The sequence below is a fragment of the Galendromus occidentalis genome, unplaced genomic scaffold (assembly GCF_000255335.2).
Source record: "Galendromus occidentalis unplaced genomic scaffold, Mocc_1.1 scf7180000077497, whole genome shotgun sequence".
NCBI lineage: Eukaryota > Metazoa > Arthropoda > Arachnida > Mesostigmata > Phytoseiidae > Galendromus > Galendromus occidentalis.
Genome location: NW_003805485.1, coordinates 1,767,860 through 1,790,445, shown reverse-complemented (window position 1 = coordinate 1,790,445; position 22,586 = coordinate 1,767,860). Strand labels below are relative to the sequence as shown.

The 22,586-nt window shown below is 52.2% G+C and overlaps 1 protein-coding gene across 1 annotated transcript in view; it reads left to right on the top strand.

Moving 5' to 3' along the window:
- The window catches only part of LOC100905009 (somatostatin receptor type 2), a gene marked incomplete at its 5' end in the record, with an annotated part of 123,575 nt that continues 100,989 nt past the window's right edge, over positions 1-22,586 (top strand). Inside the window, 4 exons of the mRNA XM_003746574.2 lie at positions 1-29; positions 902-969; positions 7,720-7,907; positions 8,797-9,171. Coding sequence (XP_003746622.2) covers positions 1-29; positions 902-969; positions 7,720-7,907; positions 8,797-9,171 — 660 coding nt within the window. The remainder of the gene's footprint in view (positions 30-901; positions 970-7,719; positions 7,908-8,796; positions 9,172-22,586) is intronic.

Here is a 22,586-nt window from a genome sequence, read left to right as displayed (position 1 = left end):
TCTGACGAAACTTGGGGTCTGAGTGAGAGGCGTGACGCAAATCCGTTCGAGCAACATCGAATACCAGCTCGTAAATAAGGTCTAGTCGGCTGACAGCTTTCGGCGACGTCGCCGAGTTCAGTTCAGTGCTCGTCCACGCCTAGTACGTCCTCTGCCGCCTCCGAGCAGCTCACCAGCACAAGATATAAGCGACTAGTAGACAATGCACAAACTCATATAGGTGGTCATTCCCGCTTTCAATTATTCATCCGCTCGTCCGTTCACTCATTCTTTTGTTCAGCCAAGGTGGCCCGCTGTGCAGGGCCCTTGGATACTGCTTTCAGGGCGGAAGCAAGGCCGACGAGGTATCGTAAAACGCTTCATACGATCAGGATGTCTGAAGAACTTTCAATCTTCGTGTGAATTTCCCGCCTCCGAGCCTGAGGTCGTGAGCCTCGCTCAAACCTCTTTACGGTACGTCCGAGCCAGTCATGGACCCCGCCTGATTGCCCTGGCGATTCAAGGAGCCGGACATGGAGAACTTCCCCGCTAATAATTCCGCCTCGTAGCGTTTCCTCGAACGACAAGAGTCGCTTCGGCGATCATTTAGTTTGATGGTCTGATTTCCGTTCTTTCTCCTCGACGATATAGTACACAGTTCATTCGATATCCTCCTGCCAGCGATATTGTCTGCTTTGAGATTGCTACAAGCTCGAGACTGGGTTTGATATCCCTCACGACTGAAATTAACGACCGCACCTGGTTTGATCAGTCTGGCTGGCCTCTGAGGCAACGACCGAACGCTTGCTACGTGTTTACGGCGGTTGCCGGCGCCAACTGACCCCTTTGTCTGTCTAGTCGTCTGTATATGTGAGATATCAGTTTCAGGCCATCTATTCCTCGGTTACGTCGAATCTAATAGCGTTATTGTGTTCAGCGATCTATCTTCCTTCCTCCGAGACGCTCTTGATCCTTTTGACAGTCACTTCGGTGAGCATGGTACCGCCGACGCGCGTCCTAGGCCTTCGACCCGTCAGCGGAACAGAAAGGGTGGACCGAGGTTTCTCAACCATGGTTGCAGTTCCAGTACGGGACGAATCGTTTCCGCGGGAGTTGCTTTCACCAGCTCCCTTGAAAAATGACTCCTGTAGAGAAAAGTTTTCAGAAAATAGAGGACTTCAAGGAGAATTGATTGACTTCTGGGTGCATCAATGGAATAGAAGTTTCTCGCTTGAACACGCTTGAGGATGCTCTACGGGATGAATTTCCATCGGCTGTCTCGCGGCGAACTTACGCGTTGTTCTTCGCGTCCACGGAAAACGAGTGTTGAGGCATTTGGCTTCCGCGATTCGAGCAGGCCGTTTTACGGTCGATGCGTTCCAGAGCCGGAAGTTTAATTTATATCGAGCCGAAGTTCGCGCATGAATCTTTCTCAGCTCCGCGAGCGACTCTTCCAATAGTTCTCCGGATTATTGCATGACTATCTATTCTGGTAATTGAGCGGTGATTTCATTCACGCCCAAGGCAAGCCACGAGTGGGGTTCGAGGGCTCTGCCGAGAATCGGCCGTTGCTGTCTGCTTCCCATCGACGTGAGTCGAGTCCGGAAGTATACAAAGTGTATCGTTTCGGAGACGTTTCGACTCGTCATGATTATTCGCCGCACTTCGAAGTGGCTTAAAAAGCTCCGCGTTTGTGTCAAGGGCCCGAGACGACGGCTCTGCCTCCGCCCGCCGACAAGCTTGGGGCTCCTCGTTAGTATGCTGTGCACGACCTCGTTCCAAAGGAGTCGAGGGGGACTGCTCCTTCCCTCCCCGGACGGACGGACGGACCGACCGACCGACAGACTGGCTTACTGAGTAAGTGACTGAGTCGTAGTTCTTTTCTGTCCTCACTGAGCTTCTGGTGAAAGAATTCCTCATCACAGATACGGAAGAAACGGATCAATCCGTGCCCCAGAGGCCCCCTCAGCCGTTCGGACGGGAGTGCTCCCCAACCTAAGGGTCAGCTGTCTGATGGACGGAAGACACTTCGACATGTTTATATCGACGTTCCCTCAGGATCCCAGCCATCAGAAATGCCTGCAGGAGATATGGATGCGACCCGGACAACAACAGGCTACGGAACGAATGGCAATCTCCTCTGAGATTCCTGATTGAGTCTGCTCCTTGTTTTTTGTCTCGAGTTTATCCGCCGTCGGAAAAGCCTCCGGAACGACCGCTCCGTGGGTTGAGCCTAAGCCGTTGGCCTAGTGAGCGGGATCACAGACTGAACGTTGTTCGACGGCATTCCCGCGCTCCTAGCGAAACTTGTCAGGTATTGTGCCTGCGACTCAGGATTTGGGGAAGGAGACCGTGGCTGATGGAACGTGTCGGATGCAGGAACGACTCCGGCGGTTGTGCTCGGCAACGAAACCTCGCAATTTCATTCGACTTAGAAAGCAGCGTACGCGAGTCTGTGGAAAACGATTCCACGTTCCCGTGTGAAATTCATTTCGACATTCCGGGAGATTAAGTGCGGGGATTTCTGGAGCGAATGCTATCGTCTGGGAGGGCTGCAAGTTCTGCTCGACGAGGAGTTAGTTCACGCATTATTAGAAACAAGCCAGACGGAACGTACATAGAACAGAAGGAGACCATGTCGTTGAGGGGATGAGCACCAATGCTCTGGGGAACTCCATATCGCAAGCTCAATCAGCATTCTCCATTGTCTACCGATCCGGAATGCGGCTCCTCCTCTACGATTCCGCGGAGGGGATGTCTCTATTCATTCCCTTCCAATCTCAAGATGGCGGTTTCTATCCAATGTCGCCTCCGAGGGAAAAGAAAGAATTCGGCAAGTGTCGGTCTTCGGACAGCACATGCTTCGCATGGCTGTACGGCGACAGAGTTCGCTTGTGAGGATCATTCTATGATCACTCTGGCAAGCACGGAGACCGACCGCAGAGTTCGCCGTCGACTGCGCGAGCTAGGAGAGAGCAAATGGAGCGATCGAGAGGCGCGAAACCGAAGGTGGACTCTGCAGAGCTCGACGTCGAGGGCTGGGGAAGGAGGCGTGCAGTAGATTGATCCTCCGCCTGGAGAGCAATAATCTAATTACAAACAGGAAAACTAAGGAGCGAATCGTCTGCATTCCGCCTCCCGTCCTGTGTTTTCGACCCCGGTTGAAGGGAGCGGGAGCCTAGCTCAGCACCTTACTAATGAAATTTGGGCGCGGAATCCCGGAGGGCAGAAAAATCTTGATATGTGACTTCCGTTTTGACAGATGTTCCGGAAAATGTTGCTCAACCCGGAGGTACGAGAGAAGAGTTTCGGAGTTCTGCACTCAATCCTCGGGGTGGAACGATGTCTAAGGTACGATTCGGAGCGCTCTTTGCAGCGATACCGTCGACTCGTCAGAAAAGAGGAGACGTGATGTCGTCGATGATTCGGCTCTGCTCTCAATGAGTGCCGCTTTCGTTCCGTCATCATGCTCCGAATTAGACCCGCGATTCTTCACTGCGTGAGCCGATTTTCTAAGGGAGGCAAAAGGAAAGATCTCCGAGAGTCCGACGGGATTCCGTCTTGACCCTCTCCTCGCCTGCTTTGAAATCCTCAAAGTCTCGTCGTTTTGCGTAATGACAATTCCCAGAGTGGAAAAAGAATCTCGACGGTCATCTGGGGACCCGATACACCTCTTCTGTCTCAATCACGGAATCATGTAGGTGGTCGGCACGTTTTTGGCGTATTCAACTGCATCAACCGGAAAATGACGGGAGTCGCTGTCCGTGATTAGACAGAGCGTCTCTTCGCCGATTAGTCTATTCCGCGGCTGCGGCATCACGATCGAGGGAGCAAGGTTAATTTGTCACCATGTCGGTGCATAGTCGTACACGGCATACGCGACTCCACATCGTGCACTTTTGAAGCATGATGCAAAAGTCTCGTCGGCGGGGACCACGTGCTCCTACGTGGACGACAACGGACGCAGTTCTATAATAACACAATGTATGTGCATTACTTTGCCGATATCAAAAAGCTGCCAGAGACTATCTGTGAAAAAGAGGCTCCATCGAAAGTTTTTGAAGAGATTCGAGCGCTCCGCGTGGAAACTGCGCGTCCTACTGAATATTTTTAGATGGATATTTTCCCATGATCACGGTCTGACGTTGATCTCTCGACTGACAGCGGAAAAACACCTGAGCCTGGGGATCATACTTCGGACTTTCGCCGGCGTAACACTATCGGGCCGTTGCTCCCTCGGATTTGCACCCGCATCCCCGCTGAACGAGCTTCTGCGGTGGCGCGTTAAAAATGGAAACAGACGAGGACAAACACGACAATTTATTTATTTATTTATTTATATTTATTTATTTATTTATTTATTCTGCATGTATCCCGAGCTGACCCGTGCATGATTCCGGATGGAGAACATCGGATATACTCCGTTGCAGCGCGGCGAAATCCAGTTCATCCTATATGCCGGCATTGCACCCAATAGGAAATTCCACAATTACAATTAAATATGTGATAGGATACGTCAGGTAAATGTTCCAAGAGCTCTAGGGAACTATCGCCTCCAGGGCAGCTCTCTGATCCATGAAGTATTTCCGGATCGGCGCCGGATTCGAATGAAAAGTGAATGTGGAAGAATCTCAGCTGCGATCAAGAACTAAGAGCTAGAGAAGGGTGAGCAGGAACTCATGTGTGGTAGCGAATAAGGCGGGGAAAGCCCCCGGCCCCACGTCGATCCTCAATAATTGGAAGCGTCCTACATCAGCTCTAGACTCGAGCCTCTCGAAAGGCGGCGGCGAAAGGAGAATTGAGGGGAGTCGCTAGGGAGCATCGAATGCGATATATCCCCACCTACAACATGGGAACAAGATGAAAACGGAACAACGTATCTCATTCGTCCGTCGAAGAGTGTGTAGGCTTTGCTCTCACCTCAGTGAGAAGACCCGCTGATTCTTTCAAAAAACTTAGGATCGGAGCGTCTCGAACACGTCTCCCCAAATGAGAATTTCCTTGAAGCCGGACCCCACGATTTTTGGGCTCAGCGGAGGGAAGATTCAGTCAGAATGGAAATAGTTTTATGCTCCACAGTAGGCGGAAAGAAAACAGCGAATCGGGGAGCTGTGTTCCCTCGCGGATGCCGGTCAGCCTTCTAAAGAATGTTATTCACTCGTCGGAACTCGGATTGGAAACGGCAGTGAGATTCGCCCTCGAATCGTCGACCGCTGAATCGGCCATAGATTAGCGCCAAGCACCCTCCCAATGGTTTTCTGGGCGCGAGGTACATTCCGACGTATCTGGTGCACAACGGAGACGGCTATTGAGGACGATGTCTGACAGAGCAAGCCTGGCAAAAATATGAATGAGACTGATACTCTCGAGGGAAAACAAAGCCGCTGGCAGAGCTCAACGCGCGGAGGATGGATGTGTGTTATGCTCACCGAACCGACTCAGCGACTGACAACGGCTCACCGTGTGTTGTGAAGCTCTTCTCGAATAAAAATCTAGAAAGCTATCGGCTGCCGGCTCGCGATCTCCGGAAAGATTATTGTCGGGATTCCCTACGAAAAGGCTTTGGTCGGTGGAGCGAGTGCCGTCACCCGCGCAAAATCGAACTTCATCGCTCCATGAAATGTCTATTTCATTATCGATCTGTACGGAAGGCGATGAGATCGTGAGACGGTTACAGGAAGAGTCCCGAGAGATGCAGAGAGGAGGCAGCGCAGCCACTGGGCAGCGATACCCGAGTTGCTTAATGAATCGCGGAAGAAACGTACATAAACACTGGGGAGACCCTCGAGTGTGTGAAGGATCTCTCGGGCTAGACCATTGCACGCAAACCTTATCGATCGAAGGCTGCACCAGGAAGCCACGAAACCCAGCGGATATTTCGCATATTCGCCCGCTCGCATTGCCGGAGCTGTATCATGAGAAGATTAGACGTCGAAGCCCGCCGGCCAGCTGCTTGCGTACGTATGTGTATCATCACGAGCCCACCCGCGAACTCGTCTCCGTGAGAGTTCTTTATTTACTCGCGGCGTAATTCGGACGTCTCTGGCCTTTACGTCAGAATACTCCTGGTGCAGGCCAAAGTTTCTTCCCGACTCCATTGGGATCGAGCTCATAAACCTTCGATGCCTCAACTTTTGGATGGATCGATTTTGCGGAGTCTCGTTTTACGCGGCATATGCACGTGAGGCGTGGCGTGGGTAGCTCTCCAAACGCCTCCCGCGCGAACGAAGCTGTGTGCCGAGAGTAGGCATCCCCGGCTTTCCCCCCGTGAGGCTTCGCGATGATCATATTGTAGCCATTAGATAGATCGTCACAAAGAATTTATTGTATTTTATATACCTGGGAGCGCCGTGGACTCCTCTCCCGGCGAGAAAACGGGCGAGCCCCAAGCGGTCCCGAACCGCTGATATCCTCAGCGTACTTTCCGGGTCATACCAACCCGACGTTCCTCCGACCCCCGGCACGGCATACTAGATACCCGAAATGAATAGATCAAGATCCATCTGAGTCATACAATGACGCATACCTATTCGATCATGGATTCATCGTGAGACATATGATGGTGCATCGCTTCCGAAGAGTCATTCCAGCTCGGTGGGGAAGCGTGGGTTAGACGGGGGAGAGAAAATGGCCAGCATGGAAGGCTTCCTGGAGGATTTCTGAATTTCCTATCCTCGGCGAGTGAATTTTCTATCAGAGCCTTCTACGAGGTACCAGGGGCTTGGCGAGTGCTCCGAAGAATATTCCGGAAGTTCCTCGGGAGCGAGGCTGTTCTGATTCCTTTGAACAACTCAATCTCGGCGAGGATGAGTGTGTGACATCGTTCATGACATGACCAATCATCCAACTGAATAATTCATGAATTATCATCATATCATCATACATACATGGAGCCCCGAAGGTTCAGGAGAGTTTCGTGGTGCAGCGATAGGGCGCTTCCGATCCGCTGTGCGTAGATTAAAACATGTATTTGTACGAGCGAAGTCTGGATGTGGGTACGATCGCGGCCTGGAGCGCAGGGATTGTGATGGGCTCATCTTGTGAGACTGTCGGACTGTCTGACTCTGCAATTCCAATCTCGAACCTCCTCGATATCCGCTGCTTCGAACTCATCGCACGACGGCGTGCAGAACAAGTCACGTTTATCGTGACCGCCCTCGTATTTTGCGAATTCGCTGCTCTCGCGATACGACGATCAATCATGCATTCAGCCGCCGCGCCGATCGGCTACCCTGTCTGCTCGCCCGCCCAATCGATCGATCGCTCCCCGATCGGATGCTTTCTCCGCTCAGCTGATGATGTGGAGGAATTTCTCAATGAAGCTTCGCTCTATCGGAATGGTGATGATGAGATGCTGTCGTCGTTGTTGTTGTTGCTGTGTGCGATCCTCTGCGCCCACAGGAGCCCTCCTGCCCACATAGCCACCAGGAAATGAAGCCAGACCAGGTTGCAATCAGCGAGTTCGCTAACTCAATCGCGCCGTGGCCGGCCGCAGCAAGACCGTCGAGGTAATCTTCCACTTCAAACGGATGTGAGGATGCTCCTGACGTAAGTGGCACGATGCCGCGTATGCACACTTATTCGTGTTTATCGTCGTCACAAAGCATTCACGGTATTCTTTGATCTTGCTCACCGAGATTGAATAGCCCCAGCCAGCACAGCGAACTTTCTTCTCCTATGATAATTTCCAATAATTATTAAATTATTATCATTTATTAAACATCCATATTCATTCCCTAGGCACAAAATTGGGAATCGATGGAATTGGATTATCTCTACTCTTCTCTGGATTCTATCGGATCGCTCACTTCCCTCTGGTTTTCGTCCTCTATCCCCAGCTGAGTGCTGAGGAGTCGGAAAAGGCCAAGAAGCAAGCCTTCAAGCAGGAAGGCGCTTCGTGGAACTTGAAGCGACCGTCGTACCCGGCAGTTAGCGCCTAGGAGCCCGACACGGTAATTGTGACGGCTGCAGCCGTGAATTTCTAACTAGGTGTCCTCTACAGATCACAGGGCCCGAAGTTCTGGGAACGAGAGGGGTTCTCCCGGGCGAGTACACGACAGACAGCTACCACAACCTCCCGGATAAGAAGCGAGACCCTTGCAACAGCCTCTAGAGGCCTAGCTCGGCGCCCGTGTTAGAGGGGCCGACTTCATGCTACCCGGACAAGCAAACAAGCGGGCGAGAATTCTAGTCGCAAAGGAAAGAGATAGCCACCGGTAGTCCACGGGAAAGCCGTTAGCCGGCCGGCCCGCCGGCAAACAGGCGGGTCTATAGGCAGGCAGGCAGACGGGCGGGTAGGCACTGACTGGCTGTGAAGGAAAGGGCCCTACAGTCGGGAAGGGACACGGCGAGGGCCCTACTGAACACGAGGTTGAGATGCCGGCTCTTACGTACAGACAGACTCATCCGACTGCCGGGAGCGAAGGCGCTCTAACCGCTCGTTCACTCGTTAGTTTTGTGTGTCTTACGGTGGGTCGAGGTTCGGTCTCGTCGAAGACAAAGTTTGTGGGAGACGAAATCGACGGCATCTGCCAGAAACTGGAAGCCCGGCGGGCGAGACTCTTTCCATCAGTTTGAACAAACTCGATAAGTGATGTGAATGAAGCGCTAACGATCGTGTGATAATCTTCACCTTGACAGCCTAGTCGAACGCGTGGCAACACCGTCGGCAACGACATCGAGCTGAGTAAACCGAAAAAAAAAAAGACAAGAGCGAACGGCAGATCCGCTTGAAACATGGATGGCTCGATGGTTGCATCGATGATCCATAATTTGACAGACGACTCGAGCGGCGATCTGAGCCCTCGACTCGACCAGGACCTACTGTTGCAGCTGTTCAGCAACTGCACCAGCGGCAAATTCAACTCGAGCGAAATTCTCGATTTGAAGCTGGAAGATTCGCAGGTGAAACACCTGATCTCCAACTGCACGCTCATGGAGTTCAGCAACACCGAAGCACCGCTGACGATGGTCCGTCTCACGACAATCCTCTATTTTATCATCTGGATCGTGGGCCTGTGTGGAAATACCCTCGTGATCTATGTTGTGCTCCGTTTCTCCAAAATGCAGACTGTCACCAATATGTACATTTTCAATCTGGCACTTGCCGACGAAATGTTTCTCACCGGACTTCCGTTCCTCATAACGACTATGACCATCCGTGATTGGATTTTTGGACAAACCATGTGCAAGGTGAGTGACCTCGATCGTTTCTAAGAGTGTTAGATATTCCGCAAGGAGGGTCTCGGCCGAGTGAGGAAGACGACGGGGAAAAGGATCCTCGAGTGAATGCAGCCGAAGAAACAAAAACAGCTGGAGCCGCAGAGAAACCACTCCGGGCTATGGACGGAACGTTGGACGCAGCCAACTAAACACCTGCGCTCAAACGTTCGCTGTAGAAGGAAGTCGTTCGGCGGTTCGTTCGTGTTGACATCGCTCGCGACGAGCTCATTTGAATTGCTGTCGAACGAGTCGTCTAATCGGATCGGAACACGATACGCCAGAATCGTTGCGTTGATCGTTCGCTGTTCAGCAGTGATGCATGCTGTCGAATTGACTTCGCTCGAATAGCAGTGACGACTGGCTTCGTTTTAAAAAATTGAACTCCGCTGGCATGGACCATTACTCCTTGATTGGCTCTGCGAATGAATTGTTTGTTGTTCACCGATGCCGTTTGAATTGGCGCACCGCCATCATGGTCGTGGTCCTCATCATCATCATCCGCTTTCATCGCCGCCGTCATGAGAGCAATCGACAGATCTAAACAGTCTCGCTGACTGAACGCCCGCTAGCGCACTCGCTCGATCGCTGTCTGCTTGCTTGACTGGGAGTTTGACATGTTTGCCATTAAAGCTATCGTTGAAGCAATCGATCAGACAAGTGTCGATTAGATCGGCACTCAATCAGTGAATCCCGAGGCAATCACGGGAAAAATGGAACAAAACAGTCTCGGAGCTCAGACGGGAAGCCCGACGGGAATCTGCTCGGTCGGACAAGTCCGGCGAACGAGAAAGCGGGCGGGTGGGCGTCGGGCGGGCGCATACTATCTTTAAAGTGTCAACGCCACGGCCCATTTGCGCTCCGAACAGCACAATAGATTAAGTTGTACAGTGTGACTCCGCCATTGGGCGGGTCGTTTAATCAAATTGGGGCATTGGGAGCCTTGACGAAGATCGATCAAAGATCGTTTCCCCGACCGGAAAAGAAGACGGCGGTGACGCCGCCAACGACGCTTGTTCCGCCGCTGCCAGATAGAAATGACAGCGTAAAGAGCGGCTGGCCACCCGACTCGAGAGCTGCTGAGTGTTCCAGCCCCGAGCCGTCAGCTCACAGAAGTCGTTCGCTACCGGAACTTCGTTTTTTTTCTTCTGTCTTTTGTCGTTACCGTCCACCGAAACTCGGTTCAGGATTTGCCATCCCGCGCTGTCCACACCTCTTCGAAGATCTCGATATTACGGCTGGAGAGCACTCCGTAGCGCGCGGCTTGCGGTCGGAATTTCACTGTGAGCGAGCTCCTTACGACTTCTACTCGTTTGTGCGAGAAAGGATTTTGCCAGCTCTCTGGGCTCGGATGAAGTGGAGACGAAGGCGGCGACGCTTCACAAAACGTTCCAGCAAGCGCTGGCCAACGCTAATGAGTCGGGGCTGCCGCCCGAGGTTGCGTGGCGATTGGTCCACCGTCGAGCCGAGGTGAGGCGCAGCCTCGAAAACCGGACGGAGTCAGCCACCGAGTCGTCACTTGGGGCAGAGATGAAAGAAGACGCGGACAGGATCTCAGGGATGCGAAAAGATTTGCCGTAAAATCGACGAGAGAACTACCATCCACCGAAGTCAGGGGGCAACGATACTCAGTATGATTTTGGAGATCAGAATTTCGATAATACGTCAATCCAATCAGGCTCCCGAGAAGAATCTGGAAGCCGGGGAAACGCCGTAAATCGTATGCCAGCCGTGTTCGCTGCGGATTTCGACTCCGTGAATTTTGTCCGTGGAGCTACATGAACGGAATATCTCAAGGTAAACATGTCAGCAAGTCCCATGAGAAATGAGATTCATTCGAGCACTGACGTAAAAAGACTTCTTGGCGGAATATTCCTGAGTGCTTTACCCGAGCCTGCCCGCATTTGTTACGCTTTATCCAATATTTCGAGGTGTACTGAACAACGCCCCGTGTCGTGAGTGTCGAGTTCAACTCATTGTCAGAAGTTCCACAAATTTTTGATTGACGGCGAATCGATACCAGCGGAATTATATGGCAGACCTCCCCGTCTGCCATCGATTCGATCATGGGCTCGGAGGAGCGCTGTCTACACAAAAAATTGAGTACGTATATCCTAGACGGCGATGTGAGACGATCCTCCCGACACAAAACGTCTCAAACAGCATTCCCGTTCATGGGAAGAATGCTTCGTCGAGAGCTCGCAGATGGTCGGTGAAGCGTCGAGTTAGTTCCGTATTTTCAGTCTCGGGAAGCCACACGGTGCCGCTCTCGCAAGCACATCGTAGAGCTTTATCGACCAGCTGAACGACTTTCGCAGGACGTCCACAACGGTCAGTGGGTTAGTTTGCGATTCAGATCGTTGACAGCAGCGTTTGCCCAAGCATCACCATGTGACACGATATTCCATCCTCGAGGGATAAATTCTCCGAATACTTCTTGGCAACGACCTTAGCTCGGCAACAAGTCGCGCAGTCCTGACAGACTGCCTGATAGATTGACGAACCGACCAACCAGCCTGGGGCCGGTGCCGTCGGACTGACTGACTGACTGACTGACTGAGTGACCGATTGACTAAGCGATCGCGTGACTTTCAAGCTACCGACAGTTTTTTTTTCGAGTCAACTGATCGTACGCAGTCTCCGAGACCGATTTCAGCGTGTTTTTTCACCGTCGATTCCTCCCCGGGAGCTCGTCGTTCTGGCGCCATCCGCTCCCCCACCCTGAGGGTCCCGACACTGTTCGCGTAAGGTGAGCGGGACTTTCCTCAGAAGACTTCATTCGAGCTCGCGGAGCCCCGCTGAGAACGAGGGACTTCGACCGATGGCAAATTAGCAATTAGCGGAGTCATTCAAACCAATGTGAGGGAGAACGCGCCGCAGTCGCACTAAAGTCCACTGTGAGACTCACACGAGTCTGCGCGGAATACATTCAACGAGAGCGCGGTCATAGGGATAGAGGCGCCGAATTAATTGTTTCAATCGGCCATAAAATAGCGGAGCGAAATTCCAGGCTTTCATGTGTGAATACATAAATGTTACGGCGAAGGATATCAGGCTAAGGACATTAGAATGAGGTTCGTAGGATATTCAATGACTTTCTTCGGACAGGAGGATCCACGAGAGTCGGCCCAGTCATCTGAGCGATGACTGAAGTCACCGAGATTAATCGATATCATGAGCTCGAAGGTGACACCGAAAGTTTCCTCGGTGAAGAATGATCGGAGTGCCCGCCAAGGCTCCCAAGAGGTCCACAGACACTCGAGAGATGAACGGGAGGTGGGATCTCCGCAGGGTATTAGCGAGGCTGTCGTGGGATAATCTACGGCTGAGCGTTGATCTGTGAAGCCATCGCCTATCTAAATTGCTTCGTTTATGGGCGAGATAGCATCGGCTGCTCGGCCGCTCATAGAATTCAAGGTCGGAAAATGCTTCGCCCTCATTACGGAATTACGTCGTGCTTTAGACTGCATCGCCTGCTGGTGAGTCTGTTCAACGAATCCGCCGGTGACCGTCGATCGCGTTACCGGTCCCGTAGGACGGGAAACCGTCGGGCCGGAGTGTCAATCCAGGTGTTTCCGAGAACCCGGAGTGTTGGGAAACCACGAGGAAAAACTATTTTCTTCTCGTCGTCGGAGAGCGGAGACATCTCCATGGGAGTCGGAGCCCAGTGGGTCGAAAGCTGGTTTACGGTATAACTGGGGTGGGAGGGAGCTTCGAAGCGCGAGCCATACAAAAGGAGTCCTCACACCGTCGGCGTCGTTGAAAGCGCAATGCGGTCAGCGGATCGATCGCATTATCCGCACGTCCCTTGACTGAGTACATGATTCTCGATGCAGTCGGGAAATTTCCTAGGGTTTCATTTTTCCGTCTGCGAGTGCGACCGAGTTGAAAGCTCAGGAGAGGGATCTAATTGCACGAAGAGTCTATATGTACATATTCCGGATTCCATTTACGTAAATAATGATTCCGTCAACATCTATCTGCATCCACGGTCTCAGTTTCGGCGAGAGGATCTAGAGATTCTAATGCAGGAATATTCTATTCAGATTCCGACGCTCTCAGGAACTAGCAGCCTCCGCCCCGGATGTATACTATCGGGGTGCTTTCGACGATTAGATCTCTAGAGCGATGGGAATCGGAGGAAAATTTTGTGACAGGGTGATGGCACCTACTCGAACGCTTGGCGGCGAGGTGGACCACCCAGGAAAACTGACTGGAAAACTCAAAACTGCAGCGATAACAATCAGCAGAGTTGAGTATGGAGATATTCATGAGACGCTTGCGGAGGAAAGCACACCTAGCTCCTCGCTCTGTCGCTTCTGAATTCATTTTTCATCCGTGGGATCCTTCAACGATTGTCTGACCGATGGTGAGGGGCTCCCCGCGGAGCTCTCATGTTTTTTCTCCGTTGCCTTCCTCCTCTCCCACCGCGAGACACCCGAGGGCCTGGGGCGCGGGGGCTGCGTTCAGGGCTTGGGACAACCATGATCTAAGTCATCTACTCGGGCATCGGCCCGACGAAGATGAGCGTTCCTACGGAATCCCCAGCAGTATTTCATGGGAATTTCTGCGGAATACGCGGGAGAAAGAAGCCGGCCGCCGCATGCGAATCCGCGATCTTTCGTTCGAGGAAACGTTGTTTCACGAGGTGTGGGGGCTCAGTGCGAATCTGCATGTTACGCGCGGAGAGCTCCGAGCACTCGGCCCTCCTCGGTGAAAATGTCTCTCGTGACCTCTCCGTTGGCTTCGACGATCATGGAGGCTCTTCTATTATAAGAAGGAATGATGCGTTCAAAACGTTGTTGAATGGATGTTTTCGGTGGGTTTCGGAGTTTTTCCATTGAGTTTCTCGGTCTGATCTCAAACTTTTCTTCGTCTCCTAATGATTGGTTGGTCGCTTGCTCGTTCGCTTGGTTGCGCGGTCAATCGGACGAAGCCGGCTCCCCCCTCGAGCCGGGTTTCTTTCGGTCTTGCTCGATCCTTTTTGTTGCTTTCTCGCCTTAGGATCCTCATGCCCTGGGTCCGAACCCCAGCGCTGCGGCGGAGCCCCGTCACAGCGGCTGCTCCTTACGTTCTTGAACGAATTCGCAAACTTATTTCATTTCTTCACACTCGACCACGCGGCTCCGCCAACCATTCTTCCGGGTCCCGCTACCGTCGGACACTGTCAAAAGCTACGGAATTCCCCATCTGGCCGCCACGGCTCCTTTTTACGGTGACCTCTCTCCATTTCTCTAACTTCCTACCGCGTGAGGGGGATAGCGAGAAATGGGGACCGTTGCGTCTTCTTCCACCTCACTTCCTTGGCCGTCTGCTCGCTGCGATGCGACGCACTCAGGAAACTCACTCAGGAAAATGAGTCCGAGTGGACATTCCCGTCTTTTCGACTCGGGTGCGAGGTCGACGAGAAGGAATACGCCGTTCACTAAGTCAGCGTTCCGCCGCCGTTGTTGAGCCTTTTGAATTCGGAATGAAAAGGCGAACTCGCTCGCTAAAGGAAACCGACGGCTTCCCTCACTCGCTTCTGCCTGCAAAGACCTTCACCGGTGCCAAGGTAATTCCTGATGCCGTCCATATTCTACGGAGGAGCGGACCCGGGCCGGAGCGCTACTGTGGACTCGTGTCGCTGGAAACGTGAGCTCACTACGACACAATGCTCGCACAAGCTGCCGGAACAAACAACTTGTCGCGAGGATAGGGAAAGTTTGATGGTCTGTGAAGATTCGCATCAGACAAACAGTTCCGTTGGTCCGTCTCGATGAAGCCTGCTACGTAGGGAAATGTGATCGGGGAGGGGGTTCGGGGGCGGTAGACATTCTCAGACTCCCTGTAGAAAAACGTTACAAGAGTGAAGTGGTTCCCGGCGCGGAATAGAAGCGACAGCCCTAGAGACCGAGGTACTCAAATAGACCGCGGCCAACGCAGAGTGGGGAGGAAGAAGCTGACGCAGCGGAACTCCGTGTGCTCTTTCCATAGCTTACTCAAAGATAAGCCTGTACGACCTCGTTTTTTAGTGGACTTCCCGATTCCCAGCCGTGGACATGCTCATCCAGGCAACAGATATAGGGACGCTCCAGAAACAAAAATCGCGACCGTTCTCCAGTTTTCTGACGCGGATAATCTACGCATCGTTGCGGAACCGGAGCGATATTTTCCGCGTCGATTCCATGGAAGGAGCATATTCCGTGCTCCCGAATTGACTCTGAGGAATTACTCCGGCGGAAAGGGCTCGGGGAAGGTCAGAAATATTTACGAGGAATCCCTCAAAGGAAAGGGTGTGCCTCGGCTCTGGACCGCTCTCTTGGAAACGAGAGATGAAGCCCGCAACAATTTGGAATTCAATGGGTTCGAAAGCGAGTGAAAGCTTCTTGTTTGAGAAACGGCTCGGAGCTCCTGCTGCGTTAAGCTCAAATCCGTAATATACGTTGATGGCTTCGGATTCCGTGCATGTTATCAAAGCTCCGCATTCTATTCCAGAGCTCGTACGGAACCTCCTGGCGGCTCTTCTCCATTTCAATGGAAGCGATATCCATTGGTGGGCAGCGCTCTGACTCTCTCCAAGATACTCGATATGCGACCGCTTTCAGAAGACCGAACTCATCCACAGCGACAGGAAGGGCGGCGATACCGGAGCCAGATTGCGAGTCTCCAGCGTAGCTTTGAAAAGTTGCTGATGGTGTCTCGTATCAGATTTTTACCACAGCCCGATCCTGATGGCTCGAAGTCCCGTCCCTCTGGAAAAGTCGGGGGACTTGTCGAAAGTAGGCGTTTTTCGGCCCAGGAGGGATCCCGGGAGCTTTTCCGATCCCGGTTATCTTCGTTTCCGAGCCGCGAAGTTCTGGGATCTCGACTGGAGCCTCGACATCGTTGGGCGATGCATACCTGATGAAGGTGCCGTGTAGCAACCCTCGTACCGGTCGTGTCTCATCCAACTTTGGCAGCACTCTAGCGGTAAACTGAACTTCCTACGCAGAGCACTTACATTGGTCAGCCTCAAACTTGGAGCTCAAACTCGGATCACGGTGTCGGATAGCATCCCTGCAATTTCGAAACTGAATTGGAACTCCGGAACCCGTTTATCTGAGCAATCGAGACTCGAATGATCCCGAGAGGAACTTGTTCTCAGAATGTCCCGGCCTACACGACCGAACGCTGCATAATTATTATGAGTGCGAGAATTATTGTTCCCTGTGGCGGCTCCGCTCGTCTTCCCGCCTGGCCTGGAATGTGTCACTGCGTGATCGGAAACAGCGACCTTTATCTCTGGCTCTGTCATCGGCAAGAGGTTTCGCCACCCATTCTTCTGTCGGTCGCGGCGATCCTTGTCGCAGCTACCTCCTTGTCTGGCCGTCTCAGGTAAAGTATGAAACGAAGCGGAACGAACCCACCCTCATCCCGCACCGGAAGTCGACAACGAGGGTACCGGAAGTCATGTAGCCGAGGCTGGCGCGAACTTTTGAATCGCGTCCAGAGGAGGGAGAAAACAGACAACAGCGGCGCACGACGACAAGCCTCGACTCACAGGCGCCTCGGAAGAAGCATCCGAGATATTTAAGTTCAAAGTTCGCGAGTGCTAGTTGCAAGATTGCGCGAGCTCCCTTTCCGGTGCTCTTCCTCCACCGAGGGGGCGGGACCCCCAGTGTATCTTCACGGGGACGAGGAATGAAGTACGAAGGTCTTCCGATGTTTGGGAAAATCCGAACTCCTCGGGAGAGCTTGATCACGCCTCCGTGAGAGACGTTTCGAAACGATTACGAAGTACGGCGACCGGAGTTCCGCTGGAACTCGAGCGAAACTCGCTAACAAGATTCCAAATCTAATTCCCAACTCCATGAGAGAAACAGGAAACAAGTCAGTCAACGAGTGATAGACCAGAGTGAGCGGGAGAGGGAGGCAGGAAGAGACGGAGCGTCTACCCCTCCGGACTCGCAGATGGACAGATATTACGGTCAGCCGGCAAACTTCTGGCGTTTCCTCGAAACAACATCTCAAACGTCATTTCCATGATGTACTGTCGAGAAGTTCTACTCCCGAGTTGTTCCCGGTCAGTCGGAACTCGGGGAGGCCGGGAGATCTGCGGGAACTCCGATGAGACTGATGTGAAGTTGAAGCCGGAGATCAGGAACCGCTGAAATGGGGCAGAAGGAACGATGCTGTGTGGACTTTCGAAAAACAATAGGGTGCTCCGATAAGCGTCTCTCGGCCTGGAGAGCGCATAAATTTCACGCGGATGTCAGCTCTCAAATCTGATTTCAATCGTTTAACGAATAATCCGAGCACGGAGCGGCTCCGGAGCTGACGCCTTCATTTCCTCGCTGTGAGAAGACTCAGGAGAGTCTTCCCCATTTTGTCTGAGAACGAATTATTGTGCTCCTCGCTGGAGACGTGCGAAAGATCCTTTGAAGTGTCCGACACCGGCAGGCGTCGATACTCTCACGGACTCTTCGCAGATTCTCCGCATGGGAGGAGATCAAAGGGCTCCAGGATACCCATAACATCGATAGGCGATCGCATCTCGTCCACACTGACAAGAGTGTGTCAAGATCGAGCACGCCGCACCGGCCCGGAACCGATAAGTGTGAAGAAAAGAACGACTCGGCAAGATATCCGGAACACCGCGACATCGATTCCACAAAAATTCCTGGCTGAAACGGCTTCCTGAGCGAAACTTGAAAAAATTACCCTTCGAAATTCCCTCCAGCTCTCGGAACAGATTACCTCAGACGTGTACGTGCGCAGTGGAGGCTTGGCGAATCTTGCCATCGACGCTGATACAACTTCGAAAAGGCGTCGTGCCGAGAAAACGTCGGCCAAGGACGCGAAGGTAGTAAAGCCCGCGTCAAATGCTCCCAGGTGTTGTCGTTCCTAGACGAGGACTGATTCCAGCAGCTTCTTCCGTCTTCACCTCAGCATCAAGAAACACATTTGGGGAAAGAATGGCCTTCGCTGGAAAACAACACCACATGTAATCACTTCGGCTCGTGTGTGTCCGGAGTTTATATTTTGAGACCTCGTGATTTATGAACATCTAAACAAACATTCCCGGTCGTGTCCGACGCCCTTCCCTCTCCCATGACTCTCGATCGGGGTCAGATTACGATCAGCGTCCTATCCGTAAGATTATGGGCCTGCCAGGCTATATGAAACTAGCTACACGACGAACATGACGTCAACACCGCGCCGAAGCCGCCAAACCGTCGACCCGCCCCATAGTATTCACCGTCGCGGCGGAATTCCTCCGGAAGTTCCTCCTTGATTCTATAAATTCTGATCGGACCAATCCAATTGGAGTCGATTGAGCGCTTCAAGCTGATGTGAGCGAGCGAAACAGATTCTCGTTGTTCCGCTGCCGGCGGAGGACGAACGGGTACGGCACATCAATTCTTAGAGAATCGGTTCCTTCCACGAGCAGCTTCGATTCCGCGGGGTTTTTGTTCCTGGTGGCGGAACCGAATATTATCGATCAGAAGGATTGATGACCGCTCTCTGAACGACAGAGGACCGGTGAATCATTCGCAGGATACAGGTGTCCCAGTCAGCTTCTCCGTGAGAGAGGCATGCATTCAATTTTTCCTTGTCACGGAGCAGGCTGAATCAATCCGTCGCGGAGTTTTTAGCGATCGCGAGTTTTACGATATTCGAATGAGCGCTGGAATATCGGCTTGAGAAACGAAATGGATCTTGGGAGAAACCCAGGGAAAAAACCTTAATAAGGACCAGAGTCGACAGAAGATTCCTTCGACCGCCCTCTAGCCGTACTCTTGCATCGTTCTTGGGCTTTACTTTGGCTTGGTGTGGAAACTGAGCGACAGGTGCGGCGAGCCGAACAACAATCGTAGGGTCGGGCACGAAACTATGGAGCCTCTGCCGATTCTGCTCTCTGATGCGGACAGGGGTTCGCGGTAGTGCACAATGGAGTATGTACACACGATACATCATGTCCAGAACAATTGATTGAAAACGAAGAAAAAGTACGGCGAGCACCGTTGCCAGAAAGGAGGGAAAGCGAAACAAGTATTTGTCATTTCAGCTACATTGATTCTCCGATACGGCCGACTTGAATTTACGCGCGGCACCGGTTTCGCTTTTGAATTCACTCCGCTTAAACACCCGCATGGAATAGGGAAGGAAGGGCACGGTCGAGTGTTGGCTGGCGGAATCGAGGAATATATATCGGAGGTCTATTTATTTCCTTTGGAGCCCCGGCAAGCCCACCGGCTGACCTGGGCAGTCGCCGCATTCGATCATGAAAATCCGATATTTCTCAATCTAGGTAATTGTTCGAAGCTTCGTTGGGGGATCGCGCTCGACCCCCGTGCCTTGTCCGACTTTTGAAGAATATCTACTGCTGGACTACCCCGTAGCAACCAAGAAAATGGCAGGACTCCGAGAGCTCACAAAGAGGAAGAAAACCGAGTCCTTCGACATACCTCCATCTCTCGCAGTGGGAATCGTCTGTTTTCTCCTAAGACCATCACTCAAGAATCTCCTTAATATTCATTGCTCCAATGCCGACTGTTCCATCGGTACGGCTCTTACGAGTCTCGAATAATTATTCCTGCGGGAAAACACGTCGAAGTGAATATGCATACTTTCGTTCTCCGTCCGTTTCCCTGCTACTACTACCTTCCAATCTCGGCTCGTTCGTTGTGCCCTCTCTCCCTTTGTTCAGGAATTCGAGTTGCGAGCCTCAAGAGAAAGCTCCTAACGGTCCTTTGGGCGAACAAGCGAACTCACTAATGTTGAGATAGAGTAACAGCGCGGAGAGAAGACTCGTTCTCGTTTAGATGCCATCGATAGCGCAAAGCGATCAGTCGCCTCCATCAATACAATACAATAGCGGTTCTTGCTCCCGGGTCCGTTTGTCAGTCGCGCTCGCTACTACTTTCCATTGAGTTGCCTCTCCGGATGGGGGAAAGGGTCCCAGGATCTGCGACGAGGAACGGCAGCTCGACAAAAAGGGGACCGAAAGTCAGAGAACACGGGGGACCGGAGTGATGATGGGGTTGATTGGATGTGGACGGGATCTGAAGTCGAAAAAAAGAGTCGAGGGGTGTAGAGAGGCCTCGAGGATGATTAGAGAGACGAGGAGAACCGGTGGAGTGTGACTTGAGTTTCGCCTTCGTCTGCGAATGACTCCCATTGTTATCGCTCGAGTGGAACCCCACGATGAATTTTTCTGTGTCAAAACATCCGATGAAGTTTCGGAGTGGCCTATGATGCTCTCTCCCCCGCGGCCAAAGCAGCGGCACCGTCAGTCGTCCGTTGTGCCGTTGTCCTCATTCGCATGAGGTCGAGTGAAACTTCGAGAAAGCGTTTCTCTGAAGCTACCGGAGTCCGGATCTCCAAGACCGTCGGATCTCGATTCCTCCTCCCGATTAGCCGTGGATTTGACAAAGGAACGTCGAGGCTATCCGCCAGCCGAAGTAGCCTGAATAAAGATACGCAGGATATGAGAAAATCCTCATGCCGTCGATGGGAGAGAAGTTTCTCTGAATATTCTCGGAAAGAACGCTCACCTGGGAAGTTCGCGAATATTGAAATCGAAGGAACGTCTGGAGTTCCTGATCCCGAGGGCGTGATTTCCCAGTAGCGTCATTTCCGAGGGATTAGGTGCGAGAACGAACAGCTTAGAATTTCGTCGTCAAGCGGGAGAAGTCTGATGATCGAGTCCTAAATCCCATTTCCCGACTCTCGCCGTCGTCGATCACTCCCCGGGAGGGGGTTTTCAACCATCAGATCAGGGACGTGTTTCACGGAGGTTTTTGTCGCTTTGATTCATCCGGCGACGATTTCTCTGATCTTATGCGCAGTATCGATATCCGGAGGATATTCCTATCCATAAGTGCGGTTCAAGAGCAGAGCTCCTCCTCGTTCTGTGCGGAGCAGGACCGGCTCGCAATGATCTTGTTTACGGTGCCGGGCCGTTGCGCGAGCCGAAGAGGAAAACCTGCGACAGGACCCTATAATTTACTCGTCTGCTAGATGATAACAGCCTTGCGGGCCGTTTGTCCAGATGTGCATTCTGTCGTCCCCCCATGTGCGCTCCCACAAACGTTCATTACAGTACCGGAAAAGGGGAAAACAAACAAGGAGAGGGATCTCGTCGGAGAAGTGAAGCTCGTTCGTCGACTCGCGGGCGTCACCTTCGTCTGGAGTGCAGCATCAGATAATAATCACTCGGGCTAAAGACCCCTGGATCCGATCTGGACGACGATATCGAAAAGATGAAAAAACAAGCAAGAGGAACAAGTAGGTCCACAGTTCATCGCGGGGTCTTCCCATTGAAGCTGTTCATCGTCCCTCTGTCGAAAGATTTGGCCTCCTTTCATCGGCAGGCGAGTTTTTACGTCAAAGCGAAGTGGTCAACGACCGTCTTCGGATACAGCGCCACCGCTCTGCAAACTGTAGCGTGTGTGCGTGCAAGCTCACTCATCTGCTGCCTCGTATACATGCCTCGAGATAATTCGATGAACCCGCTGGAACTTTTTCCTTCGCATTCATACTCTGCTATTCACTCTACGGGTCGGTTGGTCGAAGTTTCTCTCTTCTGAAGAGCACGCAACGTACAGCCCAGCTTTCAGTATCCACCTGTCACCCCTCTTTTCTCGACGTCGGATTATTTCCCCGGAGGAAAATGCCGACTAGAAACGTGAATATTCGACGGATATTCCCCGGGGACACGCGTCCGATCGGGACCACTCTCATATTAGAGGGAAATTCTCGCTACACGCGGTTCGCTTTGCATTATAGGAGCTCTCTGCTTTCGGTTCGGGATTCCGCATCAGGATGGGAAACTGTCACGTTGAAGCTAGAGGACACTCAGAAATACCTAAAACTCATGGTCCGCCGCCGCAAGAGAATAAGACACACGATTTGAGAGCCAGTATCATCGTAAAAGGATTTCAGGAAATAGAATATCGAGTCCTCGGCCATTCAGGATTAGAAAGAGATCGATGAAGCACGTACACATTCATACTTTATCGTTGACTGTCCAATAACACCGGTGGTTTTTCCGCCATTGCTCGCATCGATTTCGAAGAAAGACGATATTTGCCAATCTGATTGAAAAAATTGAAGAACATACTCCCAGTGAGGGGTACATTCTAAATGAAGGGTCCCCTCACCCACGAGGATTGAAAAAAATTGTGGAGTATGCCCATCAGTCGGAAGAGATCAAAACCGTACACGCGATGATGCTGCCCCTCGCGGGAAAAATGGGGAACCTGCCGGGGTCAGGACGTTGGATTCGAATCGAAAAAGGAAATCGAGCTCAATTCCATGAGACATCGTTTTTCCGAGCTTGGCTCGTGACGAATGTGAAGCACATCGATGTCCACACAGAGAAGACACCCAGACACAGTCCGGACCGATCGCTCCGCAGGTAA